The sequence below is a fragment of the Chiloscyllium plagiosum genome, chromosome 41, assembly GCF_004010195.1.
Source record: "Chiloscyllium plagiosum isolate BGI_BamShark_2017 chromosome 41, ASM401019v2, whole genome shotgun sequence".
NCBI lineage: Eukaryota > Metazoa > Chordata > Chondrichthyes > Orectolobiformes > Hemiscylliidae > Chiloscyllium > Chiloscyllium plagiosum.
In genome coordinates, this window is record NC_057750.1 from 2603689 (window position 1) to 2627276 (window position 23588).

The 23588-nt window shown below is 44.7% G+C and overlaps 2 protein-coding genes across 9 annotated transcripts in view; one reads left to right on the top strand and one right to left on the bottom strand.

Moving 5' to 3' along the window:
• Nucleotides 1–23588, top strand: part of sae1 (SUMO1 activating enzyme subunit 1) — a 180090-nt gene that overhangs the window by 32516 nt on the left and 123986 nt on the right. The window lies entirely within an intron of this gene.
• ccdc9 (coiled-coil domain containing 9) overlaps nt 1–23588 on the bottom strand; it is a 45863-nt gene that overhangs the window by 1453 nt on the left and 20822 nt on the right. For 4 of the 6 annotated variants that reach the window (XM_043680737.1, XM_043680736.1, XM_043680739.1 and 1 more), the window contains exons 7-15: nt 20414–20611; nt 17986–18167; nt 16638–16690; nt 14481–14525; nt 13799–13904; nt 9120–9189; nt 5194–5713; nt 4495–4749; nt 3100–3171 (exon numbers count right to left, since the gene is read on the bottom strand). In XM_043680737.1, coding sequence (XP_043536672.1) covers nt 3100–3171; nt 4495–4749; nt 5194–5713; nt 9120–9189; nt 13799–13904; nt 14481–14525; nt 16638–16690; nt 17986–18167; nt 20414–20611 — 1501 coding nt within the window. The remainder of the gene's footprint in view (nt 1–3099; nt 3172–4494; nt 4750–5193; nt 5714–9119; nt 9190–13798; nt 13905–14480; nt 14526–16637; nt 16691–17985; nt 18168–20413; nt 20612–23588) is intronic. The other 2 variants (XM_043680740.1, XM_043680741.1) reach the window with 2 other exon arrangements.

The following is a 23588-nucleotide window of genomic DNA, read 5'->3' on the forward strand; positions in this document are numbered from 1 at the left end:
CCGGAGAACAATGTGCAGGTAAAGGCTAACTGGTCCATTCACTCAGCCCTACAATGTTGTCTGGAACTGACCTCTCATAGCTCCTTTTACAAAGAGGGACAGGAGTGTGTATCCTGCTTTTTGAAACTTACTAAACACAGTTATGACCAGCTGCTGCAGTGGCTTATCAAATTCGACAGGTGGGCTTTTGTTGGAGAAGGCATTAAAGGGTGATGGAACTAAAGTCGTGCAAATGAAGACAAAATACAGATCAGCCATTATTTAAAAGACTATTGGAATAGGTTTGAGGGGCTGAATGGCCACATCCTATTTCTAGGCTCCTGATCACCATTTGGCAACTGCACATGCAGTTTGCGATTAAACCTACCAGGCTCGACTGCACATTTTTACCGAACAGCCAATGGCCACTGAATATTAACATTCACACTCTCTGGCTGAGAGAGAAAAAGAAATGACTTGATTGAAAATCTCAAGCAGCTCGACAGATATTTTGGAACAAGCAGGCTTTCTTTTTTAATATTCTTGTCCATTTGTTGAGAAAATACAAATCCATTTTTGGAACATCAAGTGTAATAAATACACCCTAAGAATACAGTTCAACAGCAACGCAAGTAGACAAGTTCATTTAAACGTGATACAATATTTCGATGCCCTGACACAAGCCTTGATTTCACACTGACTTGCCGAGTGATTTCATTTCGATAACAGATAAAGAGGAAATGTCACGTGGGTGCATTTAAGCACTTGGTTAACATTCAGGTTATAGAAAGCATTCAACAGAAAGAGAAAGTATAAATCAAGAAAACAGCAAAGTTAAGAGCCCAAACCTCTGTCTTATTTCAGCATGGTGACCCCTAGGCGCCAATGTTGCATTTTAAAAAATTACGACACGCTCCAAGTCTAACGTACAAAGGTTAAATATTTATAAATTCAGCATCTGGAATGCTTGGAAAAGTTTCCTTAAAACAGTCACCAACATTTACAAAGTTTGGTGTGTATTTGTTGACAATTTTATCCAATCTGCCAGAGACTCGTATACCCACAGCCTCCAGTGTAACAATGCCTCCCACCTAATATTTGTGGTCATATAGATTTTAAGATTAAAAATACATCAAAAATATTCTACATCTTACACAATTCTTTGCCTCTGGCTATGCAGTTAATACTGAGATTGTCAAACTCCTTTATGGACAATAGTGAACCTTTAACTGTCAATAAATTAGGATATTTTCGTGGATTTCTGGTCCAGTCCCCATTTGGAGTCCTAATACTGCCTGCATTCACATTAATAGTCACTGGATTGGAATTAGAAATTCTGTACACAACCAGCCCTGCCCTTCTGTCAAAACTTGACAACTAGTCAAGGGGGAGCACTACACAGATTCCATAAATCTCAAGCACTACCACCCACTGCATCTGCATCTGCTGCTGCTCAGAAGGTCATGTGTTCAAGTCCCACTCCACAGACAGAAGCACAATCCAGGCTGACAGATCAGTGCAGTACTGAGGGAGTTCTGCACTGTCGGACATGTTACCTTGTGGATGAGATAGTAAATGAGGGCCCCTCGCTGTCCTCTCAGATCTGCAATACCTCTCAGAACATTATTCTGCAGGGATGCACTTCCTGGTGGCCTGGCCTTTTTTTTTTCCCCTCAACAATTACTAAAACAAATAAATTTAAAATAATTTTATCTTGAGCTTGCAGTCCATGAATTGGTTTGTTTGCTATATCGCAAACGATATTTACACTTCAAAAAGCAGCTTGATGGTCATAAAGCACAAACAGGTGTTACATAAATGCATGCTTCTTCCTTCCTGGTCTACGTTGCATTCTATGGCAACAGGAATAATATGGAGATCAGGAACACAGGGTAGTAATGGTGAAAATCCATTAAAGCAAGTGGGTTCCTGAACAAGTCCCACGGCCAGGAAAGCTTAAAGTGGGATGGTAGTAGGGACAAAAAAATATACTTTTGGGCATCAGCAGCAAACTTCACCATGGATTTAAATTGTTGCATCTGGTAAACACCACACTCTATGGAAAATTCTAAACAAAACAGTTTGAGTCATTATACCATCAATACCAATGTTCAAATGTCGTAGCTTAAATAAGACAAAACATGTAGAAAGGCTACATCTGTGTACAAGGTGAATTTCTTGGACATATCTAAAAATTGAGGAAAAACACTAGCATCCAAATGTAACTGGAGCAACTTTGCAGCAAAACAAAGGGTGAAATTACAATTGAGAATGGAGGAAAAAGAACACCAATCCTAAATATTCAATTATTCCAAGTTTGACTGCCTGATCCTCATGAAAAAAAGGGTCAATTCATTTACAAATTTCTCCTGGTCTCCATCAATATTGTGGCCCATTGCTTCCTTGGCTTTGATATGGTTTTTCACATGTGACACTTCCAGTAGGGTTTAGTCACCTCGGAGTAAAGATCAAAACAGGACTGAAGACAGGATGTGGCCAAGGTAAAGAGGATTATAGCTCAAATTGCACGTGTCCTGTCGATAAGCAACTGGCTATTTCTCCAATGTCTTGCGCATCACATCAAAGACCAAAAACAGTCCAAAATTAAGTATCTGGCTTATTTACATTCAATGACCTTTTGAGTGGCCTACTAGAGATCCAAAATGTCCAAAACCAAACAAGTGGTAACTAACTCCAAAAAGAGTGAAACCACAGTCACTTCTTCAGAAAATTTCCCTTATTCAGAGAGATAAAAAGTGCAGGAAAGGAAAAGATCTGAAACAGGTGCAGCCCATGCTTTCCTGAGAGAGTGCAGGAGAGAGAACGGAGTTGAAGAAGAGTAGACAGCAGGAATCGCAGTTCAGAGAACATAGTCTGGGTTCTATCCCAATCCCTCTACTCAGTACATCAGCAGTTGGGATAGTGATGTTAGTATCCTGGAGCTGGTTAGTATTTGCCCTTTGTTCAGGCCTGTAGAAGGTTAGAGTCGTTAGGTGCATGGTCTAGTCTGATTAAGCAAGGCTTGAAGGTTAGACAGCTCACTCAAAGCAGAGCTTTAGCCCAGAGTGAGAGCAGCTTTACGAAAGCAAACAGTCTCATAGCTAGTGATTTGAACAGCACCTGAGCTGGGCTCATTTCCTTCCACACAATCTGTCCTCGGTTTTGTCCTTGTGGTGGGTTCCGAAACATCTCCTTCAAGATAGAAACATATAGTTTTAATAAATAGACAACAGCATGGCCATTTTGCAAGCAACTTTACATTTTAAAGACTGAAGGTGTAAGAGAACAAAATGTGGTGTTTCAGGGAGAGGTGGAACCTTTGGGGTTGAATTGCATTATCTCCCCCTCCGTTGCGATTCTGATTTACTGCCTTTCTTTGTTAGTCTTTTGTTATTGTTACACTGACCTTGGTGGGCAGTATCTGCAGTAACTTGATGACTGGCTGTTTTGTTTAACTAGAGGAGGATTCTTGGGAGGGTCTCGTGATGCAGTGGTAGATTCCTAACGTCTGGGTTAGACTATGCAGATTGAAGCCGCACCTGAACATGCCTGAACTCATTAGCTTTCTCTTTCTTTAAAAAAAAATCAATTTCATGATATGGTGTGGTGGGGCATATGGACAAGTCAGAGGATCTCCTTGTGAGTTTACTCCTGGCCTACCAAAACTAGCTATCAATAACAGAGTTCAGGGTCATAACTCCCAACTGCCTGCCCCTCTATCATGGTTACACCTGTGCCCAGGTTTGCTTGGCAAGGGAATATGGTGCATTTAGGAGGGTTTCATGATAAATGCCCACCATTTATCAAGATTTTGATTTCAAATTTTCTAAAGTTTTCTTTAAGATTTATAAAAATTTAATCATTTGTGGGATGCGGGTGTCACTGGCTGGGCCCAGCATTTATTACCCATCCCTAATTGCCCCTTGAGAAGGTGGGGGTGAACTGCCTTCTTGAGCCGCTGCAGTCCATGTGCTGTGGGTTGACCCACAATGCCCTTAGGGAGGGAATTCCAGGATTCTGATCCAGGAAGGAACGGCAATATATTTCCAAGTCAGGATGGTGAGCGGCTCGGAGGGGAACTTGCAGAGGGTGATGTTCCCATGTATCTGCTGCCCTTGTCCTTCTAGATAGAAGCGGTCGTGGGTTTGGAAGGTGCTGTCTGAGGATCTTTGTTGAATTTCTGCAAATTCCTGTATTTAATTAATGCCACAGCACCCTCAGTGGGGTGAAAGTTGGTTCAATTTGGTTAATTTGTTCTATTGAGAGAGAGTTGGGTTCTTCCCAGTTGGCTTCTGGCCAGGGAAAGGTGGAAACTGGTGTTGGCGTTAAACTAGATTTACAATGTGAATATCGGAGTCTTTTCTTGCCTAGTTCAACGTATGGGCCTGTCAAACAAGGGAAAGGACAAAGACAATCAGGATAATTTGTAAAGCATATCTGGAACTCCCGAGGACAACTCACTAAAGCTTGTAATTTTGACTGAAGATGCAACTGTAGTGAACAAAACCCACCAACCTGTTCTCCTATTGGCCTCCTGCTGATTAAGCTGCTTCTCTGTTGTTGCTTGTGTAACCACTATGGTGGCAGTGTCACCGGACTTGTTAGCATCGTCAATCTCCAGTTCTGCCTGCTCTTTCAGGATTTCATCAGCAGGATCACAGCTTCCGCTGACATTTTGTGGAGATGTCTGGTCAGTCACAGCTTCCTGCTCCTTCCCAGCTTCTAAATCCGACTCCCCAACATTGGGACTGTCTCCAGACTTGACCTCCACTGCAAACAAAAGCACGGTTTGTTACCTCAAACTGAACGAACCCGCTCGAGACACCAGAGGCCCAGGAACAGCTGGGGATTTCTGGAGTGTGTTGAGAGTCTCATCTCCGGAGGGGAAAGGCTGGGCTCCAGAAATTGAGTAGATTTCAACTCAAGAGTCTCGCCAGCAGAAACATGGGAAAGCGGGCATCGTGTCCTTACTTGGAAGAGGATGTGGTTTCAGCCAGAGGGAGGGGGCACGAAAACGTGAAAAGAACGAAAGCTCGAAACATTATGAAATAGTTTCCACGCAGCTTTCTCCGGCATTCTGAAAAGCTGACACAACCTGCTGCCCAAGATGTGAGAGCTGCTTATTTGGTTTAAAGGCACATTTAATAAGAAAGAAATACATAAATAAATAAATAAATAAAGAGAGATGCTACATCACTGAGAACTGAACCTTACCTTTCTGCTCCTCCTTTGTTGCATTAACTGTTTGTAAGGGATTCAGCTGCAGAGTGGCTCTTGGTGATGTTGTTTCCATCTCCTCTGCCCAGTCTTTCACTGGGTGATACTCATCCAGGGAGAACGGACTGAGTGGCTTGCTTCCTGACTCCTTCGGTTGCATAGTCATATCCTGTGGAGGGATGTGAAGTTTGGGTGTTTCTCTGGGTTTCCTAGCTTGTTGTTCTTTAACACTGGTCTCTGGGCTTCTGCAGGGGGACTGCACCACCTCAGCTCCCTTTGCCACATCCTCCATTACTCCCGCACCATCTTTCTTCTTCTTCTCCTCCTCCTCCTCAAGATCCTTGGTTTCCTTCAGTTCGTCCTCACTGTCCGATACATCCTCTCCCACTATTTCCTCCTCATCATCACTAGCGTCTTCCCATTCATCTTCATCATCTGCCTCATCTGCAGGAGGCTCGCCCACATCAGCCTTCCCCTGGTTCTGATCTTGAACAGGTTTCTCTTTCAACTCCTTTTCCTGCAATAATCAAACAGAGGGGCGAACATGTCAGCTTCTCAGTGTTACACAACCTGACCACAACTGTAAACAGTCGCTCAAACCTCAGAATCCCTACAGCGAGGAAGCAGGCCATTCGGCCTATATACTGACACTCTGAACAGCATGCCACACAGACCCACACCTCTACCCTATCCCAGTAACCCTGCAGTTACCAGACCAAACCACCCGAATCTACACATCTTTGGACTGTGGGAGGAAACTGGAACACCCAGAGGAAACCCACACAGACATGGGGGCGAATGTGCAAACTCCACACAGACACGGGGGGGGGGGGGGGGAAGAGAACGTGGAAACTCCACACAGACGGTCGCTTGAGGATGGAATTGCACTGGCGCTGTGAGGCAGTAGTGCTAACCACTGAGCCACCGTGCTGCCCAAATACAAGAAGATATGCTTAACCCAGCTTAGGGATTCTATGATTCTAGATTTTTTTTATTAATTCATGAGATGTATGCCTTGCTGGCTACGCCACCATTTATTTCCCATCCCTAATTGCCCAGAGAGGAACTAAAAGTCAACTTAGTCTGATTTGGAGGAACTGGTATTAGACTAGGATGTGCAAAGTTAAAAATCACACAACACCAGGTTATAATCCAACAAGTTTATTTGAAAGTGCTGCTCCTTCATCAGGTGGTTGTCTCAAAAGCTAGTGCTTCCAAATAAACCTGTTGGACTATAACCTGGTATTGTGTGATTTTTAACTTCCTAACTTAATCTGGAGTTGCACATCGGCCAGACCAGTAAGGATGACCATTTCCTTAAGTGAAGGGTAGACAGATTTTTCCAACAACCGATTCACATTCGATATTAGACTCTTAATTTTAAACAGAACATTTTTTTTATTGAATTCAAATTTCACCATCTGCCATGTCAGGATTTGAACGCTGGAACATTCCCCAGGTCTCTGGATGAGCAGTCCAGTGATAATACCACTAGGCCATCACCTGCCCTGTAGCTGCAAGCTCTTGGCCAAGTATTAAACTTGGGAAGTGAGTACAACTCGTACCTACATCCATATACAGGTGGATTATGGTAGAACAAACCCACTTTCTCCAGCCTTGCATTTTTAAATAGATTGAACCAACAAAATACTGGCTCCAGGCCCGAATGGTGAGCAAAGCCATTTACTGACATTGGGGCCACACAGACATCAATTGGTTGTATGTCAATCTTCTGTTCCATTTTCAATTAGTATTGCTTCCCATCAGTAACACCTTAATGCCACAGCACTCAGTAACATGGGGGTCAATTTCCACATCCACATGTATCACTCAGTTTCACCTCTGCAAAGGAGAGGCTGAATAGGCTGGGGCTATTTTCCCTGGAGCTGAGGGGTGACCTTACAGAGATTTATAAAATCATGGAGGTAAATGATTAAGGTGAATAGGCAAGATCTTTTTCCCCAGGGTGGGGGAGTCTAAAACTAGAGGACGTAGGTGAGAGGGGAAAGATTTAAAAAGGACCAAATGGGGCAACTTTCTCACGCAGAGGGTGGTGTGTGTACAGAATGAGCTGCCAGAGGAAGTGTTGGAGGCTGGTATAATTACAGTATTTAAAAGGCATCTGGATGGATATTGAATAGGAAGGATTTAGAGGGATATGGGCCAACTGCTGATAAATGGGACTAGATTAATTTGGGATATTTGGTCAGCATGGACAGGTTGGACCGAAGGGTCTGTTTCCATGCTGTATATCTCTATGATGAGAAGTTGTGCCCTCTCTGTTTGGGGAGCATCCTGATTGGCTGTCCATCACAGTTAATGACATGATTTCACCATGGACCATGTAATACACCATGTAAGAAGGCCTATGGTGTATTAGCATTGGTTAGCAGAGGGATTGAATTCAAGAGTCGTGAAGTGATGTTGCAGCTGTACAGGACCTTGGTTAGTATCGTGGCCATTCACTCTTCCCTGAGCCCCTATGTTCAACTCTTGTTCATATCAATAGGTGACGGTGCATTTCTTCTCACAGAGGATAATAGCTTTAAATTAAGGTTGTGTAGGTATAGGACAGATGTTAGGGGTAGGTTCTTTACCCAGAGAGTGGTGGGGGCATGGAATGCGCTGCCTGTGGGAGTGGTAGAGTCAGAATGATTGGTAACCTTTAAGCGGCAATTGGATAGGTACATGGATGGGTGCTTAAGCTAGGACAAATGTTCGGCACAACATCGTGGGCCGAAGGGCCTGTTCTGTGCTGTATTGTTCTATGTTCTATGGACTGTGCAAGGGGTCAGGCTCCAAGGTCTGCCCATACTGTGGGCATTATCTGCAACACAGTTTTGCTTTGGAAACAGTTTGGAGAAAATTCACTCGGCTGATTTTGAGGATGAGGGGTCTGTCGTGGTTCACTGGAGTTTAAAAGAATGAAAAGCGATCTTACCTGAACATTAAATTTGAAGGGGTTTGATGGGATAAGTGTTGAGAGAATGTGGGGTTAATTAGAGCTGGGGGCCACAGTTTTGAAATAATGGTCTCCCATTGAAGACTGAGGGAAGGAGACATTCCTTCTCTCTAAGGAGTTGCTATTATTTGAAACTCTCTTCCCTCAAAAGCATTGGAGGTTGGGTGTTTGAATATACTCAAGGCTGAGTTTAGATACATTTTTGATCAACAAGAGAGTCAAGGGTCATGGCACAGATAGGGAAGTGGAATCTGAGGCCACAACAAACCAGCCAGGAGTTTACGGAATGGGAGAACAGGCTCGAGAGGCTGAATGGCCTCCCCCTGCTCCTAATCTTTATGTTTTTAATGTATCTTGCATGGGTCTGGATGGGATGCTCCTTGGAGGGTCGGTGTGGACTTGATGGACCAAATGGCCTGCTTCCACACTGTACAGATTCTATGATTCTCATCAGCATTGCCATCATGCAACTGGGTCTCTGGATGAATGGTCCATGTGATAATCCAGTGACTTCACTGGTCTGAAGTATGTCTGCAACCTCACCTTTGAAATTGACCACATCCCGATGAACTCACTCTCGATGAACTCCTTTGACAGGGAGTCTAAACCTGGTTTCCCTGTCAGTCCCTGTGCACCTAGACCCCGTCCAGTCAGCTCGCTCCCTCTCTGTATTACCATTCCCTCCCCAGTCACTATATGTATCCACAATACAAAGCTTTGGGGGAAAAAGGGTGAGAGAGTGGTTGGGGCAAAACCAGCAGCTTTTGCAGCACAGACATTGGGCTGAACGGCCTTCTCCTACGCAAAAACCTTCTGCAAATAAAGGATATCCCCCTATATAAACACGCAGCCATTTCATAGATTCATCATAAGGCATACATTGAGTGCATTCGGCCCACATTGTATCCCATCACATCTTTATACAGTTGGAACCATCTGAATTTTCTACCACTGGCCCCACCTTTTGCTGTTCACTTATTTCTTTCTGCTCATGTTTGGCTTCACACGTTTCCCATCGATTGTCGTGCATGCTACAGAGAAAGAACAGAATACATTTCAGCGTCAAAACCTACAACTCCAATACACACAAGGAGCTGCTAAAGCAAGCATTCCCCACTTCCCATTCCAGGTAGTTTCTGTTTTATATCACTGGAACTCTTTTTCACTGATCTATTAAATATGATCCATGATTTAGCAATGTTCATACATTGAATTATGCAGCAAAAGATTTTCAGAAATTTACCAGGACTTTATTGGAACTCTAAGATTTAGCACAAACACCAGCATCCACCTTTCCCTTCTGGACCTTTCAGTATCCAGAAGTCAATTTCCCACTGGGGAAGAACATAGTTCTTTTGTGGTTTTTTTAAAAAGATCAACTTGTTCAGCCATACCATGACACATGTCCACCACAGGTAGAACTTGAATCAGGCCTCCTGGTTTAAAGTCAGGGACACTACAACTGCCTCATTACAGCCTTAAGAATCCACCTCTCTCCACGTTGTTCTGCTATAACATAGGTTAACGTGAATTTGATATAATGCCATTGTCCCGTTGGAACACTGTTTCTAAACTGCAAACTTTTAAAACGTATGTTGGCTGTAATGTGATTACATTGCCCATACTTTAGGCCCGATTTTTCTATAACATGGGGTTACCTGTTTAGATCTATTATTACACACCTCTGGAGCAGGTAGCACTTGAACTAGTCCTTCCAGCTTGGAGGCAGGGACACTATCACTCTGCCACAACAGTCCGAAGAGCACAGCTTTTTTTTTTAAAAATAACCAGAGACGCTTTTTATGCTCCACTGATTCTGTTCCATCACAGATTCACCCGGGTTTCTGATTCACCCAACAATTTATGTGCAAAACTCATCGGGGCAGTGCAAAAGTAGGGGAAAAGTGGAGAGTGTGCATGTGACTGAGTGCATGTTGAGATAGAATCAACGGTGGCTCAATGGTTAGCTCTGCTGCCTCACAGCACCACAGACCCAGGTTCGATTCCAGCCTCAGGGGACTGTCTGCGTAGAGTTTGCACATTCTCTCCCGCGTCTGCGTGGGTTTCCTCCCACAGTCCAAAGATGTGCAGGTTAGGGTGATTGGCCATGCTAAATTTCCCATTAGTGTTCAGGGATGCATAGGTTATCTGCATTAGTCAGAGATAAACGTTGAATAATAGGGTACGGGAATGGTTATGGGTGGGTTACTCTTCCGAGGGATGGTATGGACTTGTTGGGCCAAAGGACCTGTTCCCACATTGATGGGATTCTATGAAAATGAAATTGCAAGGCGAAATTCCACCCAGTTCTTGTTGTCATATATCCAGTACTGCTTAAAGACTGAATAGTTCTTTTTGAGCCCCATCACCAAATCACATGTGTTTTTTCCCACATCTATTAACCAGCAGCAAGTCAGCCGTGCGCTCCAACTGATTTATGTACGAAGCCCTTTCAGGGCAAAGCAGACCATCAATGGGGAGGGAGATGGAAGAGGAGATCAAGAACTCTTCTTTTTTCCCCTTTTTGCCCTCTATACCCAGAAGTGTTCTCTCTCTCTTTCTCACTCACATACACACACACACAAACTGAGCAACCTTCCCACCACCACAACCACCATGACATTTCTGCCCCCCCCCCCCCCCATTTTTCCTTGTAACTACCTGCAGTAATCACCTGTGCAACCGATCAGATATTTACGAGTAAAGCCCATTATGGGCAAAAATATGGAGGTGCTGGACTGGAGTGGATGAAGTCGCACGACACCAGGTTATAGTCCAACAGGTTTATTTAAAATCACAAGCTTTCAAAGCACTGTTCCTTCCTCAGGTGAAGTCACTTCAAATAAACCTGTCGGACTATAACCTGGTGTCATCAGACTTCTGCCCTCAATACTGGCAATGCCAACCATCAGAAGTGAGGGGGGTTTGTTTTAAATGAAAACAGAGATTAAAAAAAAGCAATAGAAAGAACTCAAATTCAAACTCCAATGAGCATGAGCTGATCTGAAACAACTCTGGAGTGGTTTCAGTCTGTCAACTCTCTGGAGTTGACACTAAAAAGGAACTTGCAGCTCTAACAGTGATAGCGGAGGATATAGCTTGTGTGTGTATGGACAATTGTTGATTGAAAGGTTTCAGATTCCAGGGAAGACGAAAGTACTCCTCCCTCAGAGAGGCAAACTGCCACTCAAGACCAGGAATTCTGACTAAATGTTTCCTCTTACATAGAATGTAGGTGGAGTAGGCCATTCAGCCCTTTGAGTCTGCTCCACCATTCGATGATTCAACATCCCCTCAGAGTCAAACAAAAACCCCAAAACACCGTAATGGGATGAGATCGGACATCATCCTGTGGTGTTGTTGCTGCTTTCAGAGCTGAATATGCCATGAATTAAGATCCAGGATGACAGTGAGCAACAGCCACGTGGAGCTGTGTATACAAGTTCCTCAGTAACAGCGAGCGAGTTTGTCTGTTAGCTTTAAACCTGTCTGAAATTTCCAAGTAAATAGAGCCTACACTATTTACCAATCTGGTGAGAGACTGGGAACTCTGTCTTGAGGAGCGCAACTCTCTAGGGGATGAAAGATTACATACAAGATGATCAGAGGATTAGATAGGGTAGACAGTGAAAGTCTTTTTCCTAGGATGATGACGTCAGCTTGTACAAGGGGGCATAGCTACAAACTGAGGGGTGATAGATTTAAGACAGATGTCAGAGGCAGGTTCTTCACGCAGAGAGTGGTAAGGGTGTGGAATGCATGACCTGCTAATGTAGTCAACTCAGCCACATTACGGAGATTTAAACAATCCTTAGATAAGCACATGGATGATTTTGGGATAGTGTCGGGGGACGAGCTGAGAATAGTCCACAGATCGGCACGACATCGAAGGCCGAAGGGCCTGTTCTGCACTATGTTGTTCTATGTTCTAAGGCGTAGTGGTATTATCTATTATTACAGCTGCCCAGGTAGTGTTCTGGGGACCTGGGTTCGATCCCTAACATGGTGTAATTTGAATTCAAATAAAAAGTCTGGAATTAAATGTATAATATGGCCAGAAAATAATTTTAAATTGTTGGGGGAATACCCCATCTGGTTCACTAATGTCCTTTTGGGAAGGAACTGCCCAGTCAGACCTACATGTGACTCCAGACCCATAGCAATGGGGTTTTGTCTTAACTGCCCTCTGGGCAATAAAATCCCAGCCTAGCCAGTGATGCTGACATCCCGTGAACAAATACAATAAAAAGACACATCTCAATGGTGGGGTTCTGTATCACGTGGGCCCTTAGTGCATTGTCCATACCCCTCCTTCATAAATGGAGAGGCCATTAGATGATTGGCTGCTATACACTAGCTTCCCAGTCTCTCTTGAAAAACGTAGACCAGTACAGCACAGGAACAGGCCCTTAGGCCCACCATGTCTGTGCTGACCATGATGCCATTCTAAAATAATCCCATCTGCCTGCACATGATCTGTATTCCTCTATTCCTTGTCCGTTCATGTGTCGGTCTAAATGCCTCTTAAACGTTGCTATTGTATCTGCTTATACCACTTCCCATAGCAGCACATTCCAGGCACCTACCACCTTCTAGATAAAAACATGCCTTGCAGTTCTCCTTTAAAAACATTCCCTTCGCACATTAAACCTACGCTCCCTATATTTGACATTTTCACCCTGGGAAAGAGTCTGGTTCTCCAGCCTATCCACACCTCTCATCATTTTAAAAGCCAAATAAATTCTGACCATCCCACTCTCACGGCAGCGAGCAATAGCAAAGGTCTTTTTCCTAGTTTGGAGGGGTGGGCGAAGGAGTTCAAAACCAGAGGGCATAAAAGGCGAGAGGAGAAAGATTTAAAAGGGACCCGGGGGCAACATTTTCACACAGACGAGGATTCGTGTGTGGACTGAACTGCCAGAGGAAGTGGTAGATGCAGGTACAGTTACAACATTTAAAAGACATTTGGATAGATACACAAATAGGAAATGTTTAGAGGGATACATGTCAAATGCAGGCAGCTGGGACGAGTTTTGTTTGGGAAATTTGGTCGGCATAGATTGGTTGAACCAAAGGATCTGTTTCTGTGCTGCATGACTCTACAAACCATGTGAAGGCGAAACTGAATTGTGGAATATAATCAAGGTTTACCGCAGTCAGACCACTGGCAGGCACTGTTGCTCTGGTGGAACTAGTTTGGTAATCCATGTTCACAAAAATGAGGGAACTCCATAAATGCAGCCCCCCAACCCAAGATCCTATGTGGAACAGAATCCCAAGTAGTCCAGACGGGCCAAATAGCCTGGTTCTATGCTGCGAACTGCACTTGTGCTCTTTTCAACAGTTTTCATAGAGCCTCCCTGCTCCCAAACCGGGGGAAGTGTGGTCACCTTTCAATGGAAACAATTCTGAATAAGGGTCTCCAGACCCGAAAAGTTAACTCTGTTTTCTCTCTCCACAGATGCTACTAGACCTGCTGACTCTCTCCAGCAATTTCCGTTTTTGTTTCACATTCACACGGAGATCAGTTCAATCGGGTTCAGCCGCAGTTAGGAGACGACCTCCTGGTTTGGGAAGCTCAAAGGGGAAGTGCAGAAAAGCTGATGTCCCGTTAGCCAAGAACTCAAATACTCCTCTTACCTGTAAATTTTATTTTCCTGCTTCGATCTCCCCCTCTTCGGATCCTTACTTCTGGATGCAGGGATGAAGTCTGAAATGGTTGGCGGCTTTGGAGGACGGCGGTCATCTGGAGCAGGAAGAGGGTGTTATGAGCTAGTGACCTTTCCTCATTGTTAACAAAATGTCAAAACCAAAACGCAAACCCCACCTACACGCCCCCCCCCCCCACCCCCAAACTCCCCCCCCCACAGCTAAATGTCCTCCCCAAACCCCTGCCCCAAAACCACACACACACACAAACAATCCCCAAAACCAACATCTCCCAATACTAAACTCAACCCTAGCCACCCCCCACAATCTCAGCTTTTCACTTTGTTTCTCAATTTGCCAGCAATGGGGTTTAGTCGCTCTGTGACAGCACAGTGCACTTGGCAATTTCAAACAGCATACTCAGTGCGGCCCTGCTTATTGCTAATCATAGCTTTCTTTTCCGTACAATCCCTAGCGTGGAAGCAGACCATTGGCCCATCGAGTCCACACTGAAGTGTCAGCCTAGATTTTATGCTCATCGTTGAACCCACTGCCTTCTCACCCGAGGGGAGAGTGTACCCACTGTGCCAGGGCTAATTTTAAAAAACCATTCGGGAGATGTCAGAATTCATAAGCACAAACCAAACACATGCAGGAGAGCAATGTAGCAAACCTGTATGCTTGGCACTCAGATTTAATCTCTTAAAGTTCCTCAGTCCTATAGTCGGAAAGACAGCCAAAAGGAACAGGAATAGGAAGAGAGAGAAAAAAAAAAGAACAATGAACACATATACTTAAAAGACAAAAGTGTGGAAGTCAATCCTGGACCAGTCGAGATGGTCTACCTGTCCAACATATACGCATAAACCAAAATTTCAGACTTGCATTGCTATAGCATCTTGCACAACATCAGTGTTCCCTAAACCAGTTTAATGGAAACTATTACCTAATTTTTTTTCTACTATTCTTTAAAAAAAAACATTACTTCATAAAGTCCCGTTTCTTCTACTTCTTTGTACCCGAAGTCTATGTAGATGGCGCAGTACCTAAGAAGTCTATGTACCTAAGATGGCGCAGTGCGGGGCAACATTAAACACTTTTTACTGCACTCCTGTACTTGAGTATCCATGACAATAAAATCTAAAATCCATGCAAATGTAACAGCATTTTCATTTCAAAATTCAATCTGACTCTGTTTTAAAGGATTCACATTCTTTCCCCAATGAAGCAGTTAAGGCAGGACACGGAGGAAGATTCTGCACTTCCCTCTTTGAAACACTGGATATGGAATCTACCACATCCATTTATCCAACAGGTTGGACAGGTCTTGAGTTTTAAGTATCTTGTCTGATCAGTGGCACTCCAGACAATACTACGTGTGAAGCATTAGCCTGGGTTAGCGTTGTGCATGTTTGCCTGTGTGGTATAAATGCAGTTTCTGGAGTTGCTGTTGAGCTGTACAAACTACAGACCAAAGGTTCCAGTAGCCAACAAGCGGGTTTTAGAGATGATTCAGTGATCTTCATTCTGCAGACTGCAATGTTGCACTATCAGCTACAAGCACCCAGTGTAAAAGATCCCTTTCCATCTCAGAGAGAGAGAGTCAGCACTTTTGCAAACTCAGGGGAATAGGTTTAAACTAACTTTTTAAAAACTCAGCCGACTGCTTTGTATGGTGTCTTTGATGGTCCATTCACTGGATTTGAACCCAAGATGGACTGATGATAAAGTTATCCATGCCTGTGCTGGGGAACAGGTGCTATTTGCAATTCCTGGGGAAAGAACCCTAATTTGGCTCCTCACTTTTAAAACATTTTTCTATCAGACTTAGCCATCACTGACAAAGCCAGCATTTGTCACCAGTCCTTGTTTGTTCAACTGCTAGTACCATTTCAGTGGGTAATTACGCATTTACCACATTGCTGTGGGTCTGCAGTCACATGTAGGCCAGACGGGGTAAAGATTGCAGATTTCCTTCCCTGAAGCTCATTAATGATCCAGATTGGTTTCCACAACAATTAGTGCCAATTGGTACCATCACTATGACTGACTACTCCAACTTTCAATTTCAGTTTCCATTTAAATTCATAATAAAATTTGAATTCTACGAGAGGTTACAGTGGGATTTGAACACATGTCCCCCAGAGCATTATTCTGATGCTCTGGATTAATAACTCAGACACGTTACCACACACTATTACCTCCTTGAAATGGGTATAGAAACCTGGCACAGAGGGAACAAACCACACCGGCAAAGACCAGGCAGGAAGACACCAAGGGACAATCAAACTGGTGCCGTACCAGGAATGATCTCTGGCAAACATTATCTGTGTAAACTCCAAACAACAGAGGAGCGGAAATAATTAGATTCACAGCAACTTCACAATCAGAAGCAGATGACCTACAGCAACAGGAGCGGGTTATTGAAACCATCATCCTCGTGCTAGCTCTTTGAGTAATGTAGAAGCATCTAAGGAGGCACTAGACAAACCTAATTTTCTATTCAACCAGTTCAGGGATATTATCACCTCTGGAGCAAGTGGAACTTGAATCCAGACCTCCTGGTAAACCCATTGAGATGGGGGAAAGATTCAGATGATAAAAGTTGGGAGGTGGTTTAAGTGGAGCACCAACAAGGACTGCTGGGCCAAATGGCCTGTTCCTGTGCTGTACATTCTACGCACTTGAAATCAGTTGAACAATTGTGACTCTAACCCTTCCGTCTTTCATGTTGAGGTACATGCCCAACGGGACAGGAACATTCATGGATGGTAATGTCCAGAATTTCTCCTCCTTATGCAATAGAAAGGCCCCCAGCAGGTTAACCTACCTCGCTTACTGTAGCCTTCAGCACAACCGGTGGGAACTGGATTATCTTTGAACCTGAAAGCGGGGCAAAGGAAGAGGGAAAAGAAAAAATAAAATTGATGAATAGGTTGAGACTCAATTCTCATCTCTACTGGAGCTGAGCAAAATGGTTCAAGCAGATCAAATCAAACATAACCCACTGGTGATGTTTAACATCTGTCCGAAGCCATCTAAATAAGGCATAAATAGTTAATTTGAACTGTGCTTAGGAGCTGAGGCAGAAAGGATTAAACAAGAATAGATATTTTACTGGAGCATGGTTGACCAGACTGCATTCAAGATGACAAAAGGTCTTTAAAGGATCATCGTACCTTCCTACAACCACTCCCCAGTTGTAGCATTATGTACTCTCTACAAGATGCACTGCAAAAATTCACCAAAGATTCTTAGAGAGCATCTTCCAAACCCACAACCACTTCCATCTCAAAGGACAAGGGCAGTAGATACATGGGTACACCACCCCTCCACTCCACTCACTATCCTGACTTGGAAATATATCGCCGTTCCTTCAGCGTTGCTGGGTCAAAACCCTGGAATTCCCTCCCTAAGGGCATTGTGGGTCAACCCACAGTAGGGGGACTGCAGCAGTTCAAGGAGGCAACTCACCCCCACTTTCTCAAGGGACAACTAGGGACGGGTAATAAATGCTAGCAACATCCCATACTGGAAGAATTATTTGAAGGACACAGACAGGACCAGATCAATGAGCCCAACAGTTGTTCACATAATCTTCCAGTCTCTTCCCTTGCTTGTTTATCTAGCCTCTCCTTAAAGGCAAGGATAATTAAAAAATAACAACAGCTCAGATAGTAGGAGAAAGTGAGGACTGCAGATGCTGGAGACCAGAGTTGAAAAATGTGGTGCTGGAAAAACACAGCAGGCCAGGCAGCATCCGAGGAGCAGGAGAATCGACATTTCGGGCATAAGCCCTTCTTCAAGAATCAGGGATTCCTGTTCTGTGTCAGCCTTAAAACTGATTTTAGAATCCACAGTTTCAGAAAACACTGAATTTCCAAAAATGTTCTAAAAAAGAGGTAATTTCCAAAATTAAAACCAATCATATTTGCAACCATTAGCCAAAATAAAATCACAATTATCACACTATAAAGCGAGGGACTTGAAAACAAATGACCAGATACACAATACAGCAGTTTGACAAGAGGGATTATAACAACAGCTGATACTCAGCGTGTGAACAAATTGTCTCGAGAATATGAGTGGTGTGAAAATGAATGCTGGGGCTCTAATTAGAAAAGCGAGGGGGGTGAAAAACAGCTTGGCAGTGCCAGACTCTCTCGATAAACACGTACATGGATTCAGTCTTCTCTGCATCCCACTCGCGTCTCCACTGTCCCATGGCATTCCGATGACGCTCAAGCCTTTCCTGGTCAATCTGCTCCCGCTCCTTCTTCCAGCGCACATACTCCGCTCTCTCACGACCAGTCATCGACATCGTCATGTCGACAGAACCCTTGGAGCCTGACCGTCTGCCCTGGGGGAACATACATCAGCTGGATTGGTTTGGCCTTTATTCTTTCAATGAGATATGGGTGCCACTGGTATCTGTTCCCCACTGGTAGCTGTTGCCCACCGGTATCTGTTCCCAAATGGTTGCCCATCTGTTCCCCACCGGTATCTGTTCCCCGTTGCCCATCTGTTCCCCACCGGTATCTGTTCCCAAATGGTTGCCCATCTGTTCCCCACCGGTATCTGTTCCCCGTTGCCCATCTGTTCCCCACCGGTACCCGTTGCCCACCTGTTCCCCACTGGTACCTGTTGCCCATCTGTAATTGTCCCTTGAACCGAATGGCCTGCTTGGCCATTTCAGAGGGCAATTAAGGTCAGCCACATTGCTGTGGCTCTGGAACCCCATGAGGGCAAGAGCAGCTAATGAATGGTAGATTTCCCTCCCTAAAAAGGACATTAGTGAACTAGATGGACTTTCCGACAAAGCTTTGACAGCACCTTCCAAACCCACAAGCACCTCCATCTAGGAGGACAAGGGCAGCAGATACATGGGAACACCACCCCCTGGGGGTTCCTCCTCCGAGCCACTCACCATCCCGCCTGGAAACATATCACTGATCCTTCGGTATTGAGACCATAGAAATAGGGACAGGCGTAGGCCATTCAGCCCCTTGAGCCTGCTCCGCCATTCAATAGGATCAAGGGTGAGCCAATATTCCTCACATCCATTTACCTGCCCTTTCCCTGTTACTCTTGATTCCCCGACTGATCGAGAATCTCTCTGTCTCAGCCTTAAATATACACACAAGGAGTTCCAAAGACTCTCAAACCCTCAGTGAAGAAATTCCTCCTCAATCTCAGTCTGAAATTGGTGACCCTTTACCCGGAGACTATGCCCCTTGGACCCAGACACTTCCAAGAGGGAAGCATCCGTTCAGCATTTACCCTGTCTAGCCCCTTAAAAATCTGATATGTTTCGCCAGAGTAAAGTCCTGGAATTCCCTCCCTAACAGCACTGCAGCTGTCCCTAAATCTTAGTCAAAAATCATAGAATTACAACTGTTAAAAGAATTGCGGCTTTGCCAGCACATGGACTGCAGAAGTTCACCACCGCCTTTGCCAGAACAGCTGGTCGAGAGATAAAGTCTGACCCAGCCAGTGACGCCCACAGCCCATGAACAAGTAAGAAGTTTTTCTTTGAAAACGGACAATGCTTGTCAGGTCACCATTGCTGAGAACAGTCTTACATTCCAGCTTTTTACCAGTTGGATTGACATTCGATTAGCTGCTGTGGTGGGATTTGAAACCATGACCCCCCCAAAACCTGAGCTGGACCCCCCAAAACCTGAGCTGGCTAATGCAGTGACATGTAGCACCAACGCACATTCTTCCCATAGAGAACCACAATAGTGGAGGGGGGAGCGGGGAAGCAGAGATCACTCTGACTGCACGGTTAGATCACAGGTTCTCAGAAGGAAGGGGACAGTTATACAGCACGGAAACAGACCCTTCGGTCCAACTAGTCCATGCTGACCAAATTTCCCAAAGTAACCTAGTCCCACTTGTCTGCATTTGGCCCATATCCCTGTACACCCTTTGTATTCATGTACCTGTCCAAAAGTCTTTTAAATGTTGTAACTGTGCCTGCATCTATCACTTCCTCTGGCAGTTCATTCCACACATGAACCACCTTCTGTATGAAAACATAGCCCCTTAAATTTAAACAGGGGCCTTTCTCCTCTTCCCTTAAAAATATGCCCCCTTGGTTTGAAATCACACACCCTAGGGAAAAGACCTTCACTATTCCCCTCATGATTTTATAAACCTCTATAAAAGGTCATCCCTCAACCTCCTGTGCTCCAGGGAAACAAAGTCCCAGTCTACGTGGCTTCTCCCTCTAACTAGAGCCCTCTATTCCCAGTAACATCCTGGTAAATCTTTTCTGAACACTCTACAGTTTAATGATGTCTTTCCTGTAGGAGGGTGACCAGAACTGTACACAGTACTCCAAAACTCACTGTTTCACTTCCCCATCAGGAAGTGTAGCCCTCATGGAGACCAGCAGCAGGAATAGGCCATTCGGCCCCTCAAGTCTGCTCCGCCATTCAGTACGACTATTGCTAATCCTCCGTCTCAATACCACATTCCAGCTTTATCCCAGTTTCCCTTGCTGCCTTTAACGTCACTGTAATCAGGGACATATTTGCTGGCTGCTTCTGCTTGAGTGACAAGATGAAGGAGAGTTTCCCAGCGCTGCCTATACTGGCCTACCTGCCATTCCTTGTCCCCGCGATCCAATCCGGTCTTCACCTTGTCAAAGTCAGGACCCCCCCAATTCCGGACATGCCGACGGCTGCCATCTTTACGGTCACAGTCAGGGAGGGATCCCAAACGCCGCGGGTCATCCAGAAAGTTCCGCACCGGGTTTTTCTCACCAGATCCGTCCTTGAAAGATGAACCAGGGTCCCTCTTTTAGATTAAAACGCCATAATGTTATAAAAACCACGGCAAACCTCACCTTATCCAACATCGGTATAAGAAAACTTAATTTGCCAACCACAATTCAGTGGCAGTGGAATCAGTTCTAATGGTGCATAGCAAAATCTGGATTGATATTCCCAGGGAAGGGACTGAGAAAGGGGAAGGGGAAATAAATTCAAAAACTCTTGATTTGCTTATGAATAGATGCATTGCAGCAAATCCCCAAAGGGTCCTAAGACAGCACCTTCCAAACCCATCCCTCGACTATCCAAAGGATAATGGATACAGGGGAACACCACCTGCAAGCTCCACTCTGAGTGACTTGCTATCCTAACTTGGCAATGTATCGCTGTTCATTGTGCAGTTAAAACGGCACCTGTCCTTAGATACCTTGGGGACACCAAAGGTGAGCTACGTGGTCAAGTTTAGACTAGACTGGTTAAAGGAAAGACAAAATATCCATTCCTTAAGGTTAGTCATGGACTGCTTTCATTGTGTTGTCCTCCATCCCCAAACTTATTCAGGTCAAAACCAGTCTGACTCTTCAGTTTAGTTCAGCACTCCCACAGCACATGCATACGCACATACTGAGTCCCAACCCTGCCAACCAGCAGAGGCTGGGAGGAAGTGAGGACTGCAGATCAGAGTCAAAAAGTGTGGTGCTGGAGCAGGAGAATCAACGTTTCGGGCATAAGCTCTTCATCAGGAATCGATTCTCCTGCTCCCTGACCTGCTGTGCTTTTCAGCAACACACTCTCTATTCAGCAGAGGCTATTAACTAAAGAGCTCATCCACATGAAGGACAACTCCTTAAACACAGCTGGTATTTGTTAGTAAAGAGTTGAGGTTTTCTCCCAGGAGATGGCTCATGAATACACAGGATGCCAGCAACCTAGGACAGCAGGTGTATTAACAAGTCAGAGGAGAGACAGTGCTCTGCTCCACAGTCATGTCTCACCCGGCTAATCAAAGCTGCCTGACATAGACTCAAAGCATTAACTCTTTGTTGGAGTAGAGTTTCACCAGCTCGTCAATACTGTACTGACCAGCCTCTGTGAGCCAAAACCAAAAAAGACCCCCCAAACCATTTTTAACCAAAATCAGGTTAGGCCATTCAGCCCCTAGATGCCTTCCTATCAATTAGACACAAGGTGTCTCACAGACCCACTTAGCCACCCAAGTTTGCTATCACTCACTAATAAAATAAAAATCTCCCTGTTGACAGTTGCAGTTAACCCCAAAATCCCTTCAGGGAGCAGGGGGAAAGATTCGCTAAACTTCTACTTCCCTTCAGTGAAAGATTAATCCACAACACCGCACTGAGCTGACTTTTAAAGGCGATACCTCACCGTCTGGACAGAGGAAGCAGTTTCTTTGTATCAATGCCATTGCTTGTTATTTTATCATTTTGGACACCTTCAACCTTCAAAGCTCAAGGCAGTATAGAATTCCTACAGCACGAAAGCAGGTCATTCGGCCCATTGAGTCCACACTGACCCTCTGAAGAGCATCCCACCCAAACACCAACCCACCCCCCCCCACCCTAGCCTGTGCAGGTTAGATGGATTGGCCATGCTAAATTGCCCCGTAGTGTCCAGGGATGTGCAGATTAGGTGGATTAGCCATGGGAAATGCAGAGATAGGGTAGGGGGATAATTCTGGATGGGAATTGCTTCAGAGAGTTCGATGTGGACTTGTTGGGTTGAATAGCCTGCTTCCACACCGCAGAGAATTTATGATTCTATGACCAATTTAAACTAGCTTGCACTAGGAATGAGGGGCCAAATGGCCTCTTGTGCTGATTGAACCTTGAGTTGGATTTCCACCCACCACTTCAGACTCGCCTTCATTCTTTGTTTAATCTACAATAATGTTATTTATTTCACCACTAGGAAGTGTCTTTGATTGCAAATCCTATCAGATCGCTTGGAGCAGCAGTTAGAGGCAATGAGGAATTTACAAGAGCCAGTGGGTTTGATGGATGGCAGTTATAGAAAGGGAGATGGGTTAACTCAAGGGGTGGGCAGGTAGTACAGGAGTCTCCTGTGGCTATCCCCATTTCAAACAAGTACACTGTTTTAGAAAATGCAGGGGGTGAACATAGAAGAATACAGCGCAGTACAGGCCCTTTGGCCCTCGATGTTGCACCGATCCAAGCCCTACACTAGCCCACTATCCTCCATATGCCTATCCAATGCCCGCTTAAATGCCCATAAAGAGGGAAAATACACCACTGCTACTGGCAGGGCATTCCATGAACTCACGACTCACTGAGTAAAGAACCTACCCCTAACATCTGTCCTATACCTACCACCCCTTAATTTAAAGCTATGCCGCCTCGTAATAGCTGACTCCATACGTGGAAAAAGGTTCTCACGGTCAACCCTATCTAAACCCCTAATCATCTTGTACACCTCTATCAAGTCACCCCTAAAACCTTCTTTTCTCCAATGAAAACAACCCCAAGTGCCTCAGCCTTTCCTCATACGATGGACTCTCAGAGGAATGCAGCACAATCAGCCTAGTTTCTGGTATCAAGACTGGTTCTAAATGTAATGATGAGGGGAACATTGAGTTCCAAATGACCAATTGTGTTAGGGGATTCTCTAATCTGAGGCACAGACAGATATTTCTGTGGCCAACAGCAAAAAATCAGAATGGCGCGTTGCCTCCCTGGTGCCAGGATCAAGGATGGCTCAGAGAGGGTGCAGAACATTCTCAAGGGGGAGAGGGACCAGCAGGAGGTCATTGTTCACATTGGAACTAACAACATAAGAAGGGAAAAGGATGAGATTCTGAAGAGAGATTACAGAGAGTTAGGCAGGAATTTAAAAAGGAGATCCTCGAGAGTAGTAATATTTGGATTACTAACGGTGTTAAGAGCTATAGAGCAGATGAATGTGTGGCTGAGGAGCTGGCACGGGGAGATGGATTCACATTTTTGGATCATTGGAAACTTTTCTGG